General features: G+C 36.3%; 2 protein-coding genes across 4 annotated transcripts; one reads left to right on the top strand and one right to left on the bottom strand.

The window, feature by feature from the left end:
- Window positions 1-350: 350 nt before the first annotated feature.
- On the bottom strand, window positions 351-1,813 carry LOC7481574 (NAC domain-containing protein 2). Its single transcript, XM_002315002.4, has 3 exons — window positions 1,496-1,813; window positions 1,087-1,367; window positions 351-943 (listed from the first exon to the last, which is right to left on the bottom strand). The coding sequence occupies exons 1-3, from the start codon at window positions 1,662-1,664 to the stop codon at window positions 545-547; spliced, it is 849 nt and encodes a 282-aa protein (XP_002315038.1). The 5' UTR covers window positions 1,665-1,813; the 3' UTR covers window positions 351-544.
- A 3,454-nt stretch (window positions 1,814-5,267) lies between these two features.
- LOC18102644 (protein SHORT ROOT IN SALT MEDIUM 1) lies at window positions 5,268-16,012 on the top strand. Of its 3 annotated transcripts, XM_024610076.2 has the most exons (23): window positions 5,268-5,424; window positions 5,512-5,618; window positions 6,130-6,333; window positions 6,891-7,181; window positions 7,350-7,450; window positions 7,673-8,353; window positions 8,458-8,503; window positions 9,224-9,316; window positions 9,398-9,453; window positions 9,738-9,855; window positions 10,971-11,182; window positions 11,266-11,329; window positions 12,338-12,511; window positions 12,695-12,722; window positions 12,800-13,393; window positions 13,466-13,944; window positions 14,125-14,199; window positions 14,325-14,399; window positions 14,484-14,891; window positions 15,108-15,335; window positions 15,438-15,479; window positions 15,555-15,617; window positions 15,727-16,012. In XM_024610076.2, the coding sequence occupies exons 2-23, from the start codon at window positions 5,547-5,549 to the stop codon at window positions 15,814-15,816; spliced, it is 4,194 nt and encodes a 1,397-aa protein (XP_024465844.1). In that variant the 5' UTR covers window positions 5,268-5,424; window positions 5,512-5,546; the 3' UTR covers window positions 15,817-16,012. The 3 variants fall into 3 exon arrangements, with proteins under 3 accessions (XP_024465844.1, XP_024465843.1, XP_052312487.1); XM_024610075.2 differs by having other exon boundaries at window positions 12,800-13,944; XM_052456527.1 differs by lacking the exon at window positions 5,268-5,424 and having other exon boundaries at window positions 5,441-5,618; window positions 12,800-13,944.
- The last annotated feature ends 1,390 nt before the right edge of the window (window positions 16,013-17,402 follow it).

The following is a 17,402-nucleotide window of genomic DNA, read 5'->3' as shown; positions in this document are numbered from 1 at the left end:
ACTACCAGAAATTCAATGTGTAATCTTAGCATTCAACATGTATTCCTAAATAATCTTATTTTTTAATTATTCAACCATTTCATTTTACTAAAGTCAATGTTAGTCAGATGAATCAATATTTTATATATTTCGATGCAACAATAAGATATTATTTGTAGCAAATAGTTTTGTTGGTAGGTTAATTGATCACATTTTAAAACAATAATTTAAAATAAAAACATATTTTTTTTTCAAAAAAAACTTTTAAAATCCACAAACAAACATTGATAAACAGTACCCATAGGCCACACACTAAACATACCCATAACAAATGGAAACACCTTCAAGGTTGTCCTAAATGTACACGTGTGTAAATAAAACTATATATTAATAGATGCCAAGTTGGTACCACATTAATAAAACTGCAAATAAAAAATATCGCGCAGGATATATACGTGCTCCGACAGACAACATGTACATTTCTGATTGGATGTTAACCACTGAGATGTCTTCAATACGATGATGAGCCCAGATTTTGTTCATTCAATGGTCAAAACCATCCAAATCACTGGAATCCGTACATCATTGGGTTTACAACTAGGGGCTGATTAATTAAAGAAGTGCTGCCCCGCTGGTTTCCTTGAAAATTGCCATTATCTGTGTGCTCGGGAGACATCTCTCCTAGCTGAATTTTTATAACATGGTCAGTCAAAGCATCGCTCATGAGGTTCTGGGAATCAAAATCTGAATTATACGTGTCTCCACTCAAGAGTTGGGAAATTGAACCCAGGTACTCCATTTCCAACAGACGAGAAAGAGAACATGTTCCTGAGATTTTCATCATCTGTTGCTCTCTAGCATCATTATCTGGGGTGACGTCCAAATGGGCATGTACTGGATTTTCTGTTTTCTCCTCCAAATGTCTTATTGCATGCCTCTTCCTGTAAATTCTGCACAGGACTAGCTGAAACACGCATACACAAAAAAAAAATGTCAAATCACCAGAAGATACACAGATTCTTGGAAAAATTACATGGTAATTGATCATTAGAATACCCGATGATATATGTGCACCATGGGGGGGGGGGGGGGGGGGGAGGAACTTACTCTCATGGATCCATTCTGCTTGCTGGCTGGCTTATTCGAATCATTTAAGCGATACTCCTGCATAATCCAATCGGTCTTAGTACCCTTAGGTGGCCTGCCCTTGTAAAAAACAAGAGCTTTCTTGACACCAACATATTTAGAGCCACTATGGATGGCCTTGTCTGTGCCCGTGGCCTTCCAGTACCCTGACACAGTTGCTCTGTTAGGCCTCACTCCATTTGGGTACTTGCGGTCGAGAGGGGTGAAGAAGTACCACTCATTTTCTCCAAAATCCGCTTTCTCTACACATAAGTTAAACAATCAATATTACGAGCCCTGTCTAGAAACAATCAAGCATGCATGCGAATTATAAGGATACTTTTCAATTTCAATGTGCCCAGAAAACAAGATCCTTTAACTTAAAACCAACCAGGTAATTGCCAAGGATCAAATTTGTAAATATCAACTTCTGGGATAATTGATGCAGGGCATGGCCTGGATGTGGCTTGGTTACGAAGGTAGTACATGATCAATTCCTCATCGGTAGGGTGGAACCTAAAACCAGGAGGAAGCTGCTCAGAGTTGGTTTTTCCTTGCATTTCTAGCGCTCAAACAAGACAAGAGGTATTAAAAAAAAATCTTGGGGCAGTTTGCTAAGATTAAAGTGACCTTGCAGGCTTTGCTAGGGGAGGGAGGCCAGAGGAGGGCTTGAGAGAAATGAGGGTGTTTGAAATGTTTGCTAGGAGATGGCTGGCCCTTTTATTTTTGAGGGTTTTTTGTCCTGTTGTGGCTTCGTGGTTTTGATTGGTTGTTTTGTTGACTTGAAAACCTCGGATGTTAACGAGGCTATACTCGCATTGTGTGTACAGACTACAGAATGAGAACACCCTTTCTAGAACTACATTCGACTTTATGCTTGATTCTTTGCACTCGCACTTTCCAAAACTTTAATCTTGTTTTCATTGAAAAGTCCAACGCTTTTGGCTCTATTTTTTGTCCTATTCTATTTATATACGTATTAAATATTTTCAAGTGGAAATTTTCTTTAATATACACGGTAGGCTCAAATTATCGACGATCAAATAATTTGATGTTCAAATCCTTCCTTTAAGTAAAGCTTAATTTGAATTTATATATTCATATAATCTTTAATATTTTCGTATCTTGGAAAATAATATATATGAAAAAAATTGTATTTATACTTGCATCGAGACTCTTTGGTCGAGGGAATTTGCTTTCAAACAATCCTTGCAGTGTCATTTACCGAATTTTGCTTTGAAGTTAACGACAAATTTGTTTTTTTGGTTGGAAAATATTTTTGTAAATAAATAATGCTTTAATTTTTTAATATATTTATAAATAAAAAAATATTTTAAAAAATAATAACAACACGATGTATGTATTGTATTGAATTTTGCTTTCCGAATCTAAAAAGTTCCCCGTGTGAACGAGGTAATCATGGTGCTGTTGATTAGGATACTGAACCCGAGGGTGCGAGCTCTCGGATATTGAATCCGGGCTCCATTTTACAACTCGGTAGATTAGGATATTGAATCCCTCCCTGGTTAAACATGGGTCGGGAAAAGCCAGAAAACGTTTGTCGGAGTCTGAGATAGCTATCAACACCTATTCATAAAATGACACGTACCCCTACCAAAAGTAGAGGCTGTAGACTATGGATAAGCAAGCATCGGAGAAAATTGGAGGCCATAATTTTCCACTTTGTGGTTCTTATCTAGCCACCTCATGTACTGGATCCTAATTGGTTTTAAATCAGTTTCCTTGGTTACTGCATGCCCTTTTTCTTATCAATTTTTGAGCGAATACGTGCTGTTGATTTTAGGTCATCCGGATTAAGATCAGACCAAACCCTTCACTGATTAATTTTTTAGAATATGGCAGGAAATGAAACAGGATATTCTACGAATCTCGGCCGTTAGATGCAGCCCCCTTCCCTGGGAGTTGGGCATAGCATGCGTGACCAGTAGGTGGCTTCTTTTTTTTTTTTTTTTACCCAGTTTTTTTTTTTTTTAAATACTGACGGTGAGTAAGAATCCACGTACACGTTATAGAAATGGGAATAGAGTGGCCTGAGGACGTGAATTTAAGGTAAGGATTAGGTCATGACCCAATTGAAAAGTGGGACCTTTTCGAGATTATGATCATGAAGTTGCTGGCTTTGGAAACAAAACTAGGGAGATGTTAACTGTGAAGTTTAGACAAGAGCCCGAGAATCGGTCGATCATGCATGACGGAAAAAAAAGGTTTGGTAGAAGTGGGGGCATGATTCTTAAAATTTTCTTATTTTCTTTTTTCTCGCTCCAAGTTTGCTACTTGGTATAAAAGCGTGTTTCGCAGTTTATTGTTTGTTTGAAATTTAATTTTTTTTATTTGAAATTAATTGTTTTTTAGTGTGTTAAAATTAAAAATAATTTTTTAAAAATAGTAAAAATATTATTTTAATGTATTTTTGAATAAAAAAACATTTTGAGATGTAACATTTATCACATTCCTAAACAAGCCCTAATGAGTTTAAGAAATTCAAGGATGTGGAAAGAAAAAAAAGCAGCTACCAATTCCAAACTCGATGTGTGTTAAGGGCATTCGCCTTCCCATTGGGCCGGGGGCACAGACTTTTTAAACACTGTGTTGAAAGGTGGTTTTTAGTGGCTGGCTGGCCTCTTACTCGGGACATGTCCACGTGTTGGCACGTGTGCTATGCATACACCACTAGTTTTTTTAAAAAATTATATTTGAAGAATGTAATTTATAGCAATGCCTTGAGTACACCTTGCATGTACAATAAAATCAACATAAAATAATAAAAAAACCCTTAAACACGAGTTTTGTTAGGTTTGTCTTTAAAAACATAAAAATAATTACACTATTATAGAAAAATAGAAATACAAAAATGCCCTTGAGTAGTGGGCATTAAATTATTTTACCATGGGGTTAAATTAATAATTTAAATGTAAAAAAAAAAATCACAAATCTAACCCATGCAATTTGAAAAAATAAAAAACAATTGTGTCCTGCTAAAAAAGCCACCTTACCTTGATGCATAACTCAATTTATTTTCAAGGACAATCTTATAATTACACTATTATAAGAAGTAGCAAACCTGACTCTCGACGAACAATAACTTTTCTAAAAGATTTTTTTTTGAATAATTTAATTTAAAGTTTGGTCCGAATTCCCACCACCAATTTTTGTTGCCAAATTCCCTCATTAAATCATTCAAGATAACAGGATCGTCTATGAGTGAGAGTTTAGACCAAAAAACTGAGAAATTATATTGCCAGATTTTAATACAAAATAACACAAAAGTATTGAGGGAGAGTTTTGTTAGTTTTGTCTCTAAAAGCAATAAAATAATTACATCATTCTAAAAGTTATATAAAAAGGTTTTTGAGTGATGGATATTATATACTATTTTATTTTAGTGTTAAATCAATAATTTTATCTTAAAAAAATAAAATCACAAATTTAACGTAATATAATTTTAAAAAAGACAATTGTATCACAATAAATAGACTACATTACCCCCAATAAATGAATAATAATCCGAGTTTTGTGAACAGTAATTTTTATAGGAGAATTATTATTATTTTTAATTTAATTTAACTCCATGTTTGGTCCGAATTTTCCACCACCGATTGTTTTTTCTCCAAATTCCCACGTTAAATCAATCAAGATAACCGGATTAGGACCGACCCTGGGTGTAATATTTACGAATGCTAACAAGGCGATTGTGCACCTAGTTCTCCTATCGTGAATGAGATAAAAATCGTAACAAGAAGAAGTAGAATTGTTCATGGGCCAGGCAACCTGACGGGCTTAAATGGGCCCGACAAATATTGGAGGGGCCTGGGTAGTAATATTCTTGACTCCTCAATATCTAACCTTATCTTAATCCCTCTAAATGATTTTTATAATATGAGAGAGAGAATCAAGGAATCAACAGTTGATGAGTTTCTACTTTCTATCTATTCCCTTGCCAAAAGAACACCTTTGAAAAAAGAAAAGAAAAAAGAAACTTGGTGACTCAGGGAGGGCCCAGGAGGACAAATTAAACACTGAATTCTAACGCCGAAACCAATCAAGCAAGGCCCAGGCCTTATGTAAGAAGACAAATGCAAAAACTTTTTTTTTTTTTTTTTATCAGGACAGGACTGGAGGAATTAAAATTCCAGGCCCACCTCATTGAACTCCTGGAGCAAGTTTGCTTATGTATAAAAAACAGGAAATTTGGTACCAGTACCTGAAATTCAGTCCTATCGTCTCTTATTTTAGGGTTTTTAAGAACAGCAAAAAACAACCCACTAGCAGCAGTACTCTGTATAACATTGATAATCTCGGGTTGGTTGTCACCATCTTCTTCTTTAACCACTGGTCGTCTCTTTCATTGTTTGTTTTATAATAGGTTTGTCTGCCCTTTGATCGCAGGTTTTGTTATGTTTTAATTAGTGGTCTAAATAAATATGTATTCTTCGAGAGGCAGTAATGCTTATGGCCAGCAATCTTATGGTGCCCAATCTGGCTATACACAAAATGTAAGCCTCTTTTTTATTTCCTTATCTTTTTCGTGTTGTTCACTGTAAATTAAAAAATTTGTTGCTTTTCTTGTAATTAGGTCATTTTTTTTCTTTATTTGTAACGTATTTCAATGTTGATGACATGTGAATGACCGTGAAAATTGCTGTTTTTGGGATATTTCTTTTAGTTTATGGTATTTTTTATTAGTTCAATAAATACCCATGTGTTTTGGTGTAATTGTTTTCCTGTGCGAGTAGTTCTGGAGTAAAGGTCTCATTTTTAATTTGAAATTTTCAGTTTTTTTTTTTTTTTATTACTGGGAACTGCATATTATAGGAGTTTTGTAATTTAGTCGTATTGTTTTTTTTTTACTGCATAAAAATTGCAGCTTTTCTTGTAATTCGATCAATTACTTTTAACGTGTAATACTTTTGCTTGATTCGGGATATGCCTATGAATTAAAGAAATGGTAATCTTGTGAACTGGTTGTGGATTAAAGCTCTCATTTTCATTTTTCAATTTGGTTAGCTGGGAACGGCATATTCTGGGAGCTCTGCTGGGGGGCATGATGGGGGCTCTCAACATTCACTGGCTTCTAGGCATTCATTGATTCTGGGTGGTCCTCAGGAAGCTGATGTTGGTGGATACAGAGGCCATGCTTCGGCCACAGCACATTATGGGAGCCAATACGGGGCTGCCTATGGCTCAACTGCCATGAGTGGTGCTCAACAGGTATGTTTTTCTTTACTCATATTCATGGTTATTTCCAAACTATTCATGCTTATTTATGAATCATTTTATATAATTGAAGGAAATCTGTAGTGGCCTTTGAAATCATTTTTGAAGATTCTTCTATAACTTGACATGTCCTTGATGTTTTGCATTAAGTTTTTTCATGAGCCTTCTTTGCATGTTTTGTAATAATTAATAGGTACCATGGATTGAATTTATTGTTAATTTGTGTATTAAGATAATATCATAACATAATGCGTGCTATTCACTTGTTGCTACAGTATTCTTAGGATCTAAGATGACGCCACAAGTTAATGTAGGAAATATTTTTATGCTCTTATGTTTGCGGTCCTTGGAATCTTGAATTACAAAAAAAAGGGGTCTTGGATCTAAAACTAGCTTCATCTAAATATTTAGGTTCCTTTTCATTTGTGCTCCTAAATAGTTTGGTTGCAAGTTTAGTCTGCTGTGTTGTAATTCCAGTGAGTTGTCAATGTTTTCTTTGACTATCTGCAGTCTTAACCATCTAAGAATTCTTTTGGAATTTGTTCATGTAGGCTCCCACATTGAGTGCCAAAGGGAGTGGAGGGTTGTCATTGGATAGTCGTGGCACCTATCCATCAACTCTGCCTGATTCTCCTAAATTTTCATCAGCTGACTATATCTCATCATCAAGTCATGGATATGGACACAAAAGCGATCAATTGTTTGCAGAAAAAATACCTGATTATCCAGCAATTGACAGACGACCATATGGTGAACGACAAGGTACATATATGGGGAGGGATATGCAAGGTGATACAGCTACACGATATGTCGATTCTGTTGGTTTTGGTCATCAACATCAGGTTTTGATTTTTTATCTTATTATTGAAATTGGATTTTTTTTGTTAATTTCCTTCTGTTTTCTTGATTATTTGTTTTCTTTTAAATTTCTGGAACAAAGCATGTTTCAGTATAGTTTGTTGCTATTTAGATAACAAATTTTCTACTTTTTCTGTGGTCTCATTTAACAGCCTGAGATTTATGAACGTATGGATCAAGCTTCAATTCTTAGACAAGAACAGTTATTGAAACCTCAGTCATTGCAATCCGCTTCTCTTGATGGAGGTGCCAGGTATTTTTCATGGATAAGTAATGTGATCAAATTGGAGCTTGATATGCATGTAGCATGTAGTGATTGTCATTTACTAGTCATATCCATTTTTGCTCAATCAACAGGCAAGTTCATCCTTGCCTTTACCACACTAGACTTGTTAATCATGGTGATTGTCTGTGCTCTGCTAAGTTAGTTGGTATGTACCTGGTATTACACTGAGTAGCAAAACATTTCTGGCAGACAAATTGACTATCTTGCAGCAAGAGGTGCTGCTAGTCGTCATACCACCCAAGATCTCATGTCTTTTGGAGGAAGAATAGATGCCGATCCTCGCAATTCTTCATTACTTAGTTCTTCTACGTACAATGGGCAACATGCTCCCTCGATATTGGGAGCAGCTCCTAGGAGAAGTGTTGAAGATCTATTGTATCCTCAAAGCTCATCAAATCCCGGATATGGAGTGAGTTTGCCTCCTGGAAGGGACTATGGCACTGGAAAAGGGCTCCATGGAACATCTCTTGAATCTGATTATCTTGGTTCTCATCCAAGGATTAATGAGCGCATGGATGACAGAGCTAGCTATCTTCGAGAATTTGAGCTAAGAGAGGAGGAGCGCCGTCGAGAACTTCTGCGTGAGAGGGAGAAGGATAGAGAAAAGGAACGAGAACGGGAACGTGAACGGGAACGAGAACGGGAACGGGAACGAGAAAGAAAGCGGGAAAGGGAGCGCATTTTGGAACGACGTGAAAAGGAGAGGGAGAGGGAGAGGGAGAGGGAGAGGGAGCGAGAGCGGAAACGTGGACTCGAAATTAGGCGGGAGCGAACTCCACCAAGAGCTTCAATGGATCGACGTGGTTCCTCTTTGCTGAAAGAGGGGAGATCTTTACGACGTGATTCTCCAAGCCATGAAGCATCACATAGGTGGATCTTGATGTTTCATTTGCGTCCTACACTTGTTCTGAATATGTAGCTGCTTGTACATCTTGCAACCTTTGTAACTAACTTACTGTTCTGTTATGCTGAAGGCGTCATTCACCTGTTAAAGAAAAAAGGAGAGATTATGTCTGCAAGGTAAAGAAAACAGGACAAGAGATTATCTTTCAATGCTGATAAAAAAAAATTTCCTCTTCAAGAATCTATTCTTTCCCTTTGGTATGTTTAATAACATCCTGTCTTGATTCTTCCTATTTTTGCCTCTATTTGGACTTTAATATCGCTTGGTAAGGTAGGTCTTCTGTTCTATGCTGAACTGTTCACTTCCGGTGATTCCTCAACCTTACATTTCCTTCTCTTTTTTCTACCATTTGGTCATTCTCTTTCCAGACTGCTCTACTGTGGACTTTTGGCTCATAGTCTGACTGTTTGGTTCCCAGGATTCCTTGTTTGCCTCCATTTTTGTCTAAATTCTTCTTGCCTCTTGTGGCTCCTACCCTTATTGGGGCATCTTCTATGAGTTTGAACCCGCTCCTCTTCATTTGTTACATCAGGCTAAACACTTACATCATTCAGAGGACGGTTGCTAATTTCTATTAAGAGTTTCTAGGCTTTCTCTGAAATTCATTAGTTGAATATATATATTTCTCATTTGATAACTTGCTTAGGGTGGACAGTTGTCTGTTATTGCCGATCTGCTGTTGAAATTGTTGAATTTATCCTGTCAGGAAGAGAGGAATCTTACAGCTATTGACTTATATGTTATGGTGGTTTATTCTATTTTGTTACCATGGTTTGTGCAATCCGAAGTGTTTATGTATTTCCTTTATATTTGGACTTTATGCTGTCTACTTGCAGGTTGGCACATTCAGTTTGGTGGATATAGAGAGGGATTTTCTATCAATTGATAAGAGATATCCCAAACTGTTTGCTTCTCCAGAATTTTCTAAGGTTTTGATATCTAGTTTTGTTTCAGCTTTGAATTTCTTATTGTTATCCTTTTGTCTTACCTTGATATCCTTTTTATTTTAGGTCATTGTGAACTGGCCAAAGGGAAACCTGAAACTTTCTATCCATACCCCTGTCAGGTACCTTACCCTCGAGACAATGGATTTCATGTTTTCTATTTATTCTATTCTGGGATATCCACAATAGTTTTCGTCTTGTTTGTTTAGTTTTTTCAATTATACTTGCTGCCATAATCATAGTATAATTTATCATCATTGTGAAACCATTTACATATTTTTGTTGGATTTGAAAGTTCTCTTTCACAAACCATAGGGATGAGTGATGACTGGTATCATACTTTATTAGCAGAGCAAGTGGAAAGATTGGAATGAACTCACATTCCTGAATTTTTTGTCGAGAACAGTTTTGAGCATGATTTTGTTGAGGATAGCAGTGAAGCAGAAAAAAAGGATCTGTCCACGACGTTCTTGTCTCAAAAATTTGGAAAACCAGAGAATGGAAGCACTGTTTGGAATGCAAAGGTAGGTATTTTCTCCAAGTAGTACTTAACTGATGATAATTACATGGAAATGAAATTTCAAAATGATGCTGCTGGAAACAGATTATTATGCTCTTGATTGTAATTGTGCGCTTTACTGGTCATATCAGTAACAGCTGATTATGGAGGCTTGTTGTTGGATATTTAAATTTCTTTATGCGTGCAAGTTTGATCCTGTATAAATTGTTTATTTCTGTATTTTCTTTAAATCAATGTTTCTTCGGGCTGAGAAAAAAAATTAAAATTTCATTTATGAAAGAATTGAATGTTTATTAGTTCTGCTAAAATCACAACCCATTCAGACAGTTGAATGCTTTTGATTTACCTTGCATTGTCAAGAAGAAAATTTAATTATGGGATTCCATTCATGGAAGTGTATATTTTGACCCCTGAGCTCTGAGGGCTGTATTGTCAAATTGTTTGAAGTGCTTCACAGCTTGTTACTTCCCTTATAATCTGTAATCTCATGACTGCTTGATCCTTGATCAAAATACCTCTTTCTATGCACACTGTATATATAATCATCCCAAAGCTGTTTCTTTAATTATTTTTGGATCTCTACTTCTATATAGCATTACTTATTGAAATTGTTATAATTGATACATACTATATTCTTTCCCATAAAATGATTTAATATTAAGGAAAAGCAGAATGGAAAACAGCATGGAGAATAAGACATACTTGGAACTAGAACAGAAATAGCTATCCAATCTGTCTAAAAATCAGTCAGAGACACTCCCTTAAAATCTCTCGTGGAAGACCATCACAAGACACCTGGATACATCATTCCATCTCAATCTACTTGATTAGATGAACTATCTACTTGATTAGATGAACTATATCAGCTGGAATGTTTAACACTGTATCATCCAAATACACCCAATCAGTGTAAACATCTTACCTAGTCATGATTTTAATATTGTCTGTACATTTACTTTTTAGGTTTTTTAATCTCATGATCGTTGTTGCATTCTGTTAGTTTTTTCACCTTTTTACCATTTCTTTTAATCTTAACACCTTTGTTATCATTCTTGATTTGTAAGGTGAACTTGATGACATTTATCTGCTTGGTAACGAATAATTGTCTTCCTTGTTCAGATAATTTTGTTGAGTGGACTTAGCAAGAATGCTCTGGAGGAGCTCTCATCTGAGAAAAGATGTGATGATCGTGTACCCCATATTTGCAATATTCTTAGGTTTGCTGTCCTCAAAAGAGACCGTTCTTTTATGGCTGTTGGTGGACCATGGGATTCTGCTGATGGCGGTGATCCATCAATTGATGATTCTGTTTTAATTCAAACAGCCCTTAGGTTTGTGTTGGCTACTCTGTATTGAATTGGTATATTAGAACATCCGTTCCTTTTGCTGTACTGAAGCGATTTTCACTCTGTAGACATGCAAAGGATGTAACTCAACTTGATTTGCACAACTGCCGTAATTGGAACCGTTTTCTTGAGGTAATATTTTGCTCTTCTTGATTATAATGTGAATCACAATCTCTTCAGTTTTTGTTTGCGTTATGCAACTGAGATTTCATGATCAAGCCTTTAAGAAAATAAGTTGCTGTAGTCTGAATGATATTTGAATGAGTTGAGAAATACTCGTGTGAAGTGGGGTTTTTATTGGTTGAAATTGGATTATTAAAGTTTAGTTTGGGGGTTGTCCACTGTTCAGTTAAAAGTAGCTGATGCGTTGCACAAGCAGTTTAAAGTTAAAGAGAGGAGAGAGAGTAGAGGAGCAATGGTGTATATTTCAAATCACACAAATTAAACAAAATATAAAATTCCCATAATGTAAACTTTAAACGTTTGTGGCTATTGCATCAATCTTACAAACAATCAGACTGTCTTTAATCTATTAGGATGTAGGATTACAAATTTGGAATCTAATTAATTAGTAATCTTGGGATAATATAAAGGACCACAAAGCAGAGGCCTAATCATTTAAAAACCCAACACCAGATAAAATGGATCATTACTAAGGCCTATGCAAGAAAACAGAAAATTATCAAGATATCCTTTACACAGTGAAGAAAAAAATAAATAATAAGAGCGGCTGCTAAAAAAATCCTACAAGACTAAGAATGAGTTAGCAGCCTAATTTACGTTTCCACTTAAGCAAACAATGTGCCCGTGCCCATAAAATGTTTGTGTGATTTTAGGTTGGTATTTTTATATCTTGTGTGCATGCAAATTGTATATGTATTTTTAAAAGCCATTTATTTCTATTTGTACTTATATTGATTGAACACCGAGTGTAATTGTCAATTTAATGCGGAATGGATCCTTTCCCATTTATATATTTATTTTATTCTTGTAAAGTGTTTGTGAGATATTGCTGTGGAAATTAGATTTTCCTCCTGGACAGTTTTCATTTCTATGGGTTATGAGATCTTTATGTCCTTTTTTCTTGCATGTTTCTCGAAGTCAGACAGCTAAATTTTGGACTCCTGTTGGCATTTGCAGATACATTATGATAGATTTGGCATTGATGGGTTCTTTAGCCACAGAGAGGTCACTGTTCTGTTTGTTCCAGATTTATCTGAATGTCTTCCTTCATTAGATGCATGGCGAGAGCAATGGCTTGCACACAAGAAGGCTGTTGCTGATAGAGAACATCAGCTTTCTTTAAAGAAAGAGGTTTGTTTATGTCTGCAATTTCTTGCTATATAATTTATGTTTTCTTTTCTTCTTTCTGGTGATTGGTTAAATAAGCTTACTTACTGGGCTTGTTGCAAATGGCTTTCTTTTCCCTGAAATATTTGGCAAAATTACTGGAGCATTGTTATGTTTGAGCTAATTTGACGTGTCTCTTTTTCTCAGAGGGCTAGAAAGAAGGAAGGGGAAAAAGGTAAATAGACTGAAATTTCTTACACTTCATGACACCATCTCTTTTGCTATATCATTAAAATTGATATCATCATCCAGATAAAGGAACAGATTCTGCGAGAGATTCTAAGAAGTCGGCTCAAATGGAAAACGTCAAAGAGTCTGCCTCTTCTGTCATCAACAATAAGGATAAAGATGGAAATTACATAAAAGGTAAAACAACTGAATGCAGGAGTGGTGAAAATGATAAGAAAGCTGAGAAAAAAGATGAACCTGAAACAGCTGACGAAGGCAAGAATGTCGACAAGAAGGACCAGGGGGGGGCTGCTGGTTTGCAGACAGCTGGTACCATGAAGTCTGGAAAGAAGATCATACGGAGAATTGTGAAACAGAAGGTCACTAATAAGACAGCTGATTCTGAGAATTCTATCAGCAAAAAGAATGAACTGGCAGATGAGGGTGTTGAGGGAAACTCTGGAAGATCTGAGATCTCACTTGAGCAGAGTGAATCTCCTGCTGATACCTCCGGCGTTAAAACTTTTGTAAGAAAAAAAGTTATAAGAAAGGTACCAGTGGGAAAATCTACTCAAAATAAAGAAAATGACTTGCAGTCTGAGATGAAAGCTGGGAAGGACTGCACTGAAGATAAACCAAAGAATACTTCAGATACCAGCACTCCTATAGTTACGCAAGGTACTGGTATCAAAACAACCATAAAAAAGAAAATAATTAAGAAAGTACTTAAAAGAAAGCTCACTGGTGCAGGAGCCAGTGGCGGGACTGGTGACCTTAAGAAAGATGACAAAAAGGATGAGGAAAAGGTTGTTCAGGCAGGTAAAGAAACAGAAAACACTGGGGAAAAAACAGCAGAAACAGGAAACCAGGAGCGCGAGGCAAAAGATTCAGAGAAGAAAGTAATTCATAACACCAAGTCAAAATCCCCAATTGCAGAGAAGCAAGCTAGTGTGCCAATTTTTAACAAAATCAAGGCTGTCAAGGAGGATGAAAAGGAAATTGACCAGAAAAGCAGCTCAGGGACTAAAACTGAAGTTAAGGCTGACAGGCTAAAGGTTGCCCCGAAGGATAGTGCTAATAGCAAGGGAGGAAAGTTGAAGGATGATGAAAAATCAAAGGAAGAGAAAAAGGACAAGGATGGAAAAGAAGTTAGGGAAAAGAGAAAGCCTGAAGAACCTCCTAGACACCCTGGGTTTATTTTGAAAACAAAAGGCAACAAGGAATCTAAAGTAGGTTTTGCTTATTGCCTCACACATAGTTGTGTTACTAACTCCTACGTTGAAAATATTCTGCCAAAAGCAACTCATATTAACTGTCATTGTGTTGTCAAAAAAATAAAATTTGACTGGCAATTTGGAACATCTTGCCTACACTTGTATTATTTCCTAATGTTGCATTTTTTGCTACAGCCGCGTTTTTTATCACTTTCACTGGACTCACTTTTGGATTACACTGATAAGGATGTTGAAGAATCAACATTTGAGGTTTGCCTTTATAATACTGTGTATATTTTTTCTCTGTGTATGCCTAAACTCAATGAAGCTCTTTGTAGTGTTTAGAGAAATGTAACTGCTTTCCTCATCCCGTTGTTGTTCTCCTACTTTTTCAGCTTTCACTATTTGCTGAATCTCTATATGAAATGCTTCAGTATCAAATGGGCTCTCGTCTTTTGACATTTCTCCAGGTTGGTTCATAACGTTTAATCAATCAACATGAACATTACTTGATTCATTTACCAAGGCATCTTTCTATGTTATATTACATGCAGAAGGTACGAATAAAATTTGTAACCAAAAGAAATCAATACAAGAGGCAGCGGGAGGAAATAGACGAGAAGGAGAAGGAGAAGGAGAAGGAAAAGGAGAAGGAGAAGGAGAAGGACATGGACATGGACATGGACATGGACAAGGAATCATCAAGAAAGCGCCTGAAGACTAGTGAGTTACCTGTGAAAGCTAAATCTGCAAACAGTGAAATGTCAAGTGCAGATCAGCCAAATGATGAAAAGACTGTCATGGAGGAGGATACTTCTGTCGATCCTATTAATGAGACAAAGCAGGAAGAAGAAAGTGAATCTGAGGAAGACCCAGAAGAAGACCCTGAAGAATGTGAAGAAATGGAGGATCCTGAAGAATATGAAGAAATGGATGATGCTGGACATGATTCATCTAATGAGGCAAGATTCTTTCCTTTCAATTTTTATTATAGATATTATAATCTCAGTCAAGTTCTCTGGTGCAAAATAGTCAGATATCAAGTTGGGGAAGTCTAAGCTGGATTGCATGTCCAGTTCAAGTTTGATGATTTATGATAGTAATGGTTTCCTGTAATTCGTTGAGTTTCAATTATATACTGTACAGCATCTTGTTTTATTGGGTAAAATGGTAAACAGCAAAAAGATGAGGGGAAGACCAGTAGGGATGCTGAGCATGATGAACCTCTGGCTGGCGATGAAAAAGACAAGGCTGAGGAAGTGGCCCAAGATAAAACTGACATCAAAGATGTAGAGTCAAAAGCCAAGTCTGGTGCAGATTTGTCTGATAAAAAAGATGACAAGGTGAAGACAGAGAAGACAGAGCTGTCTGGGAAGGAGGCTGTGATTGATAAGGAATTGTTGGAGGTATGTTCTCAGAAACTTGATTCCCTTATCTTTTTCTGCAATTTAAGAATATCAATATTGTTCTTTCATCTACCTGCTATCAATATTTCTTGTATGGGACAGGCTTTCAGGTTTTTTGACCGGAATCGAACTGGCTACATCAGGGTAAGACTAAAATTCCTTATTTTGCTCATTGTTGTTGTTTTTGGGCATGTTGAGGATTAACTGTTGCCTGTTCAGGTTGAAGACATGAGGTTGATTATCCACAACTTGGGGAAATTTCTTTCCCACAGGGATGTCAAGGTGAGAATTGTGCTTCTGTATCTTCTAGCACCCTGCCTCCCCCCATCAAGAGCTGCACACCAGCACAGATGTTCTTTTTGTAGTTTGTAATGGTTTGTTTTGGCATCAGGAACTTGTGCAAAGTGCTTTGTTGGAGAGCAACACTGGGAGGGATGACCGCATTCTCTACAATAAGCTGGTGAGAATGACTGGTGTTTGATATTTTAGGTTTTCAGGTTGTTCCGGGAGTACTCCAGTCACTTTGCTGTTACAATTCACCTTTTCATTGCTCCCATAAGAGGATATGTCACTGTATTAGTCATGAATTTATGTTGTTTTACGTCACCATTTCTTACTGTCAACAGAAATAAATCTTATCTTTACTTTTATAATGGGGGAAAATAGGTTATATATTATTTCGTGTTAGTGGAAAAAAAATGTCAGGTATTGATAATTAAGCATTTTCATATACCTGAATTGGGATCATGCTCAAGTCCCTTGTTCCAAGAGTGGCAAGTTGATTAGATCCTCATCTAAGGACTAAAAGGAAAAAAGAAAAATTTCTGCTGCAAGCCCCAAATTGCTTCCATGGGTCCATGAGGCCATAACTAGAAGTTTCGCCAGATAGTTTTGGTGCTCAGCAACTCAAGTGCTTGCTGTCAGATTGCGGAAAAAACTATAGTTTTGCAATCGGCCCATGCTTCTCCCAAGGAACAATAAATTTAATATGGATGTTGTCATGTCGATCGGCACTTGATTAAAGTACTCAGGAAGTGCTACTTTTTTCGAGTTTTTACCAGATATTGCAAGGGTATTTTCAAACAAAATTTTAGACAGAGCCCAGAAAAACATTAGCGGTAACATATTGATCAAAACGAACTTACAATGCTAAAAAAATAAATAAAATCCTTGCATTGCTACTGGCTCAATAACTTTGGTTCATGAGTGTCAAGAGTCAAGGAGGGATCTCAAGGCTTGTTTCTTGACCACCTTTCCATCCACTCCTCTTCCCAGCTTTAGTGCTTTCTCGTAGCCACCAAACGCCATTTTCTTTAAACGCTTGCATAAAAGTCTTCAGTACTCTCTCCTCAGATCTCACAGCTATTCCAACACTATTACAAAAAAAAAAAACTAAGGAATCAAGCTCCAAGACACGGTTTTCTGTAGATTATAGCAGTAAAAATACTGTTTTGTCCTTGCTTAAAAAACTCAAATAACATGGTCTTAGGCGTATGAAGATATTTCAAGTGAATTTATTTATTATTATCATATTAATTAGGGTTAAATAAGTACTTTTATATTTTAAATGAACGACGTAATAACTTCTATGCCCTTGAAAGTAATTTTTTTTTAAATAAATGACGTAATAAGTTCTATGCCTTGAAAGTTAAAAAAATTAAAGATGGGTATGAGAGCTTTTTGGTATTTTTAACCTTCAAATGCACAATTAAATGACCATAATATCCTTATATATTTAAAAAATAAAACTGGTGGTTAGGGTCAATTGGGTCTTTCAAGTTTTTTTTTTTTTTGTTATAGTCAATTTAAATGAGGGACAATTATGTCTTTGAAAATATATGAATATGAATATAAATAAAAAATAAAAAAGTTGAACGCGCTATCAAGTGGGAGGCGCCTGCGTTATTTGGATGGCGTGTGTAGCACCTCCCGGTGTTCAAATGCCACCATATGACAACGTTGGAAGCGATGTGTTGTCCTTTACACAAAGGTATGACGCGTGTAAATAGTGGAGGTGTGATTAATCGCCAATGAATATTTTTTCTTTTCACCCCTCTTTTCTCTTTT

Source organism: Populus trichocarpa, chromosome 10 (genome assembly GCF_000002775.5).
Source record: "Populus trichocarpa isolate Nisqually-1 chromosome 10, P.trichocarpa_v4.1, whole genome shotgun sequence".
Classification (NCBI taxonomy): domain Eukaryota; kingdom Viridiplantae; phylum Streptophyta; class Magnoliopsida; order Malpighiales; family Salicaceae; genus Populus; species Populus trichocarpa.
The sequence above is the reverse complement of the archived record's forward strand: the minus strand, read 5'-3'. Positions and strand labels throughout refer to the sequence as shown.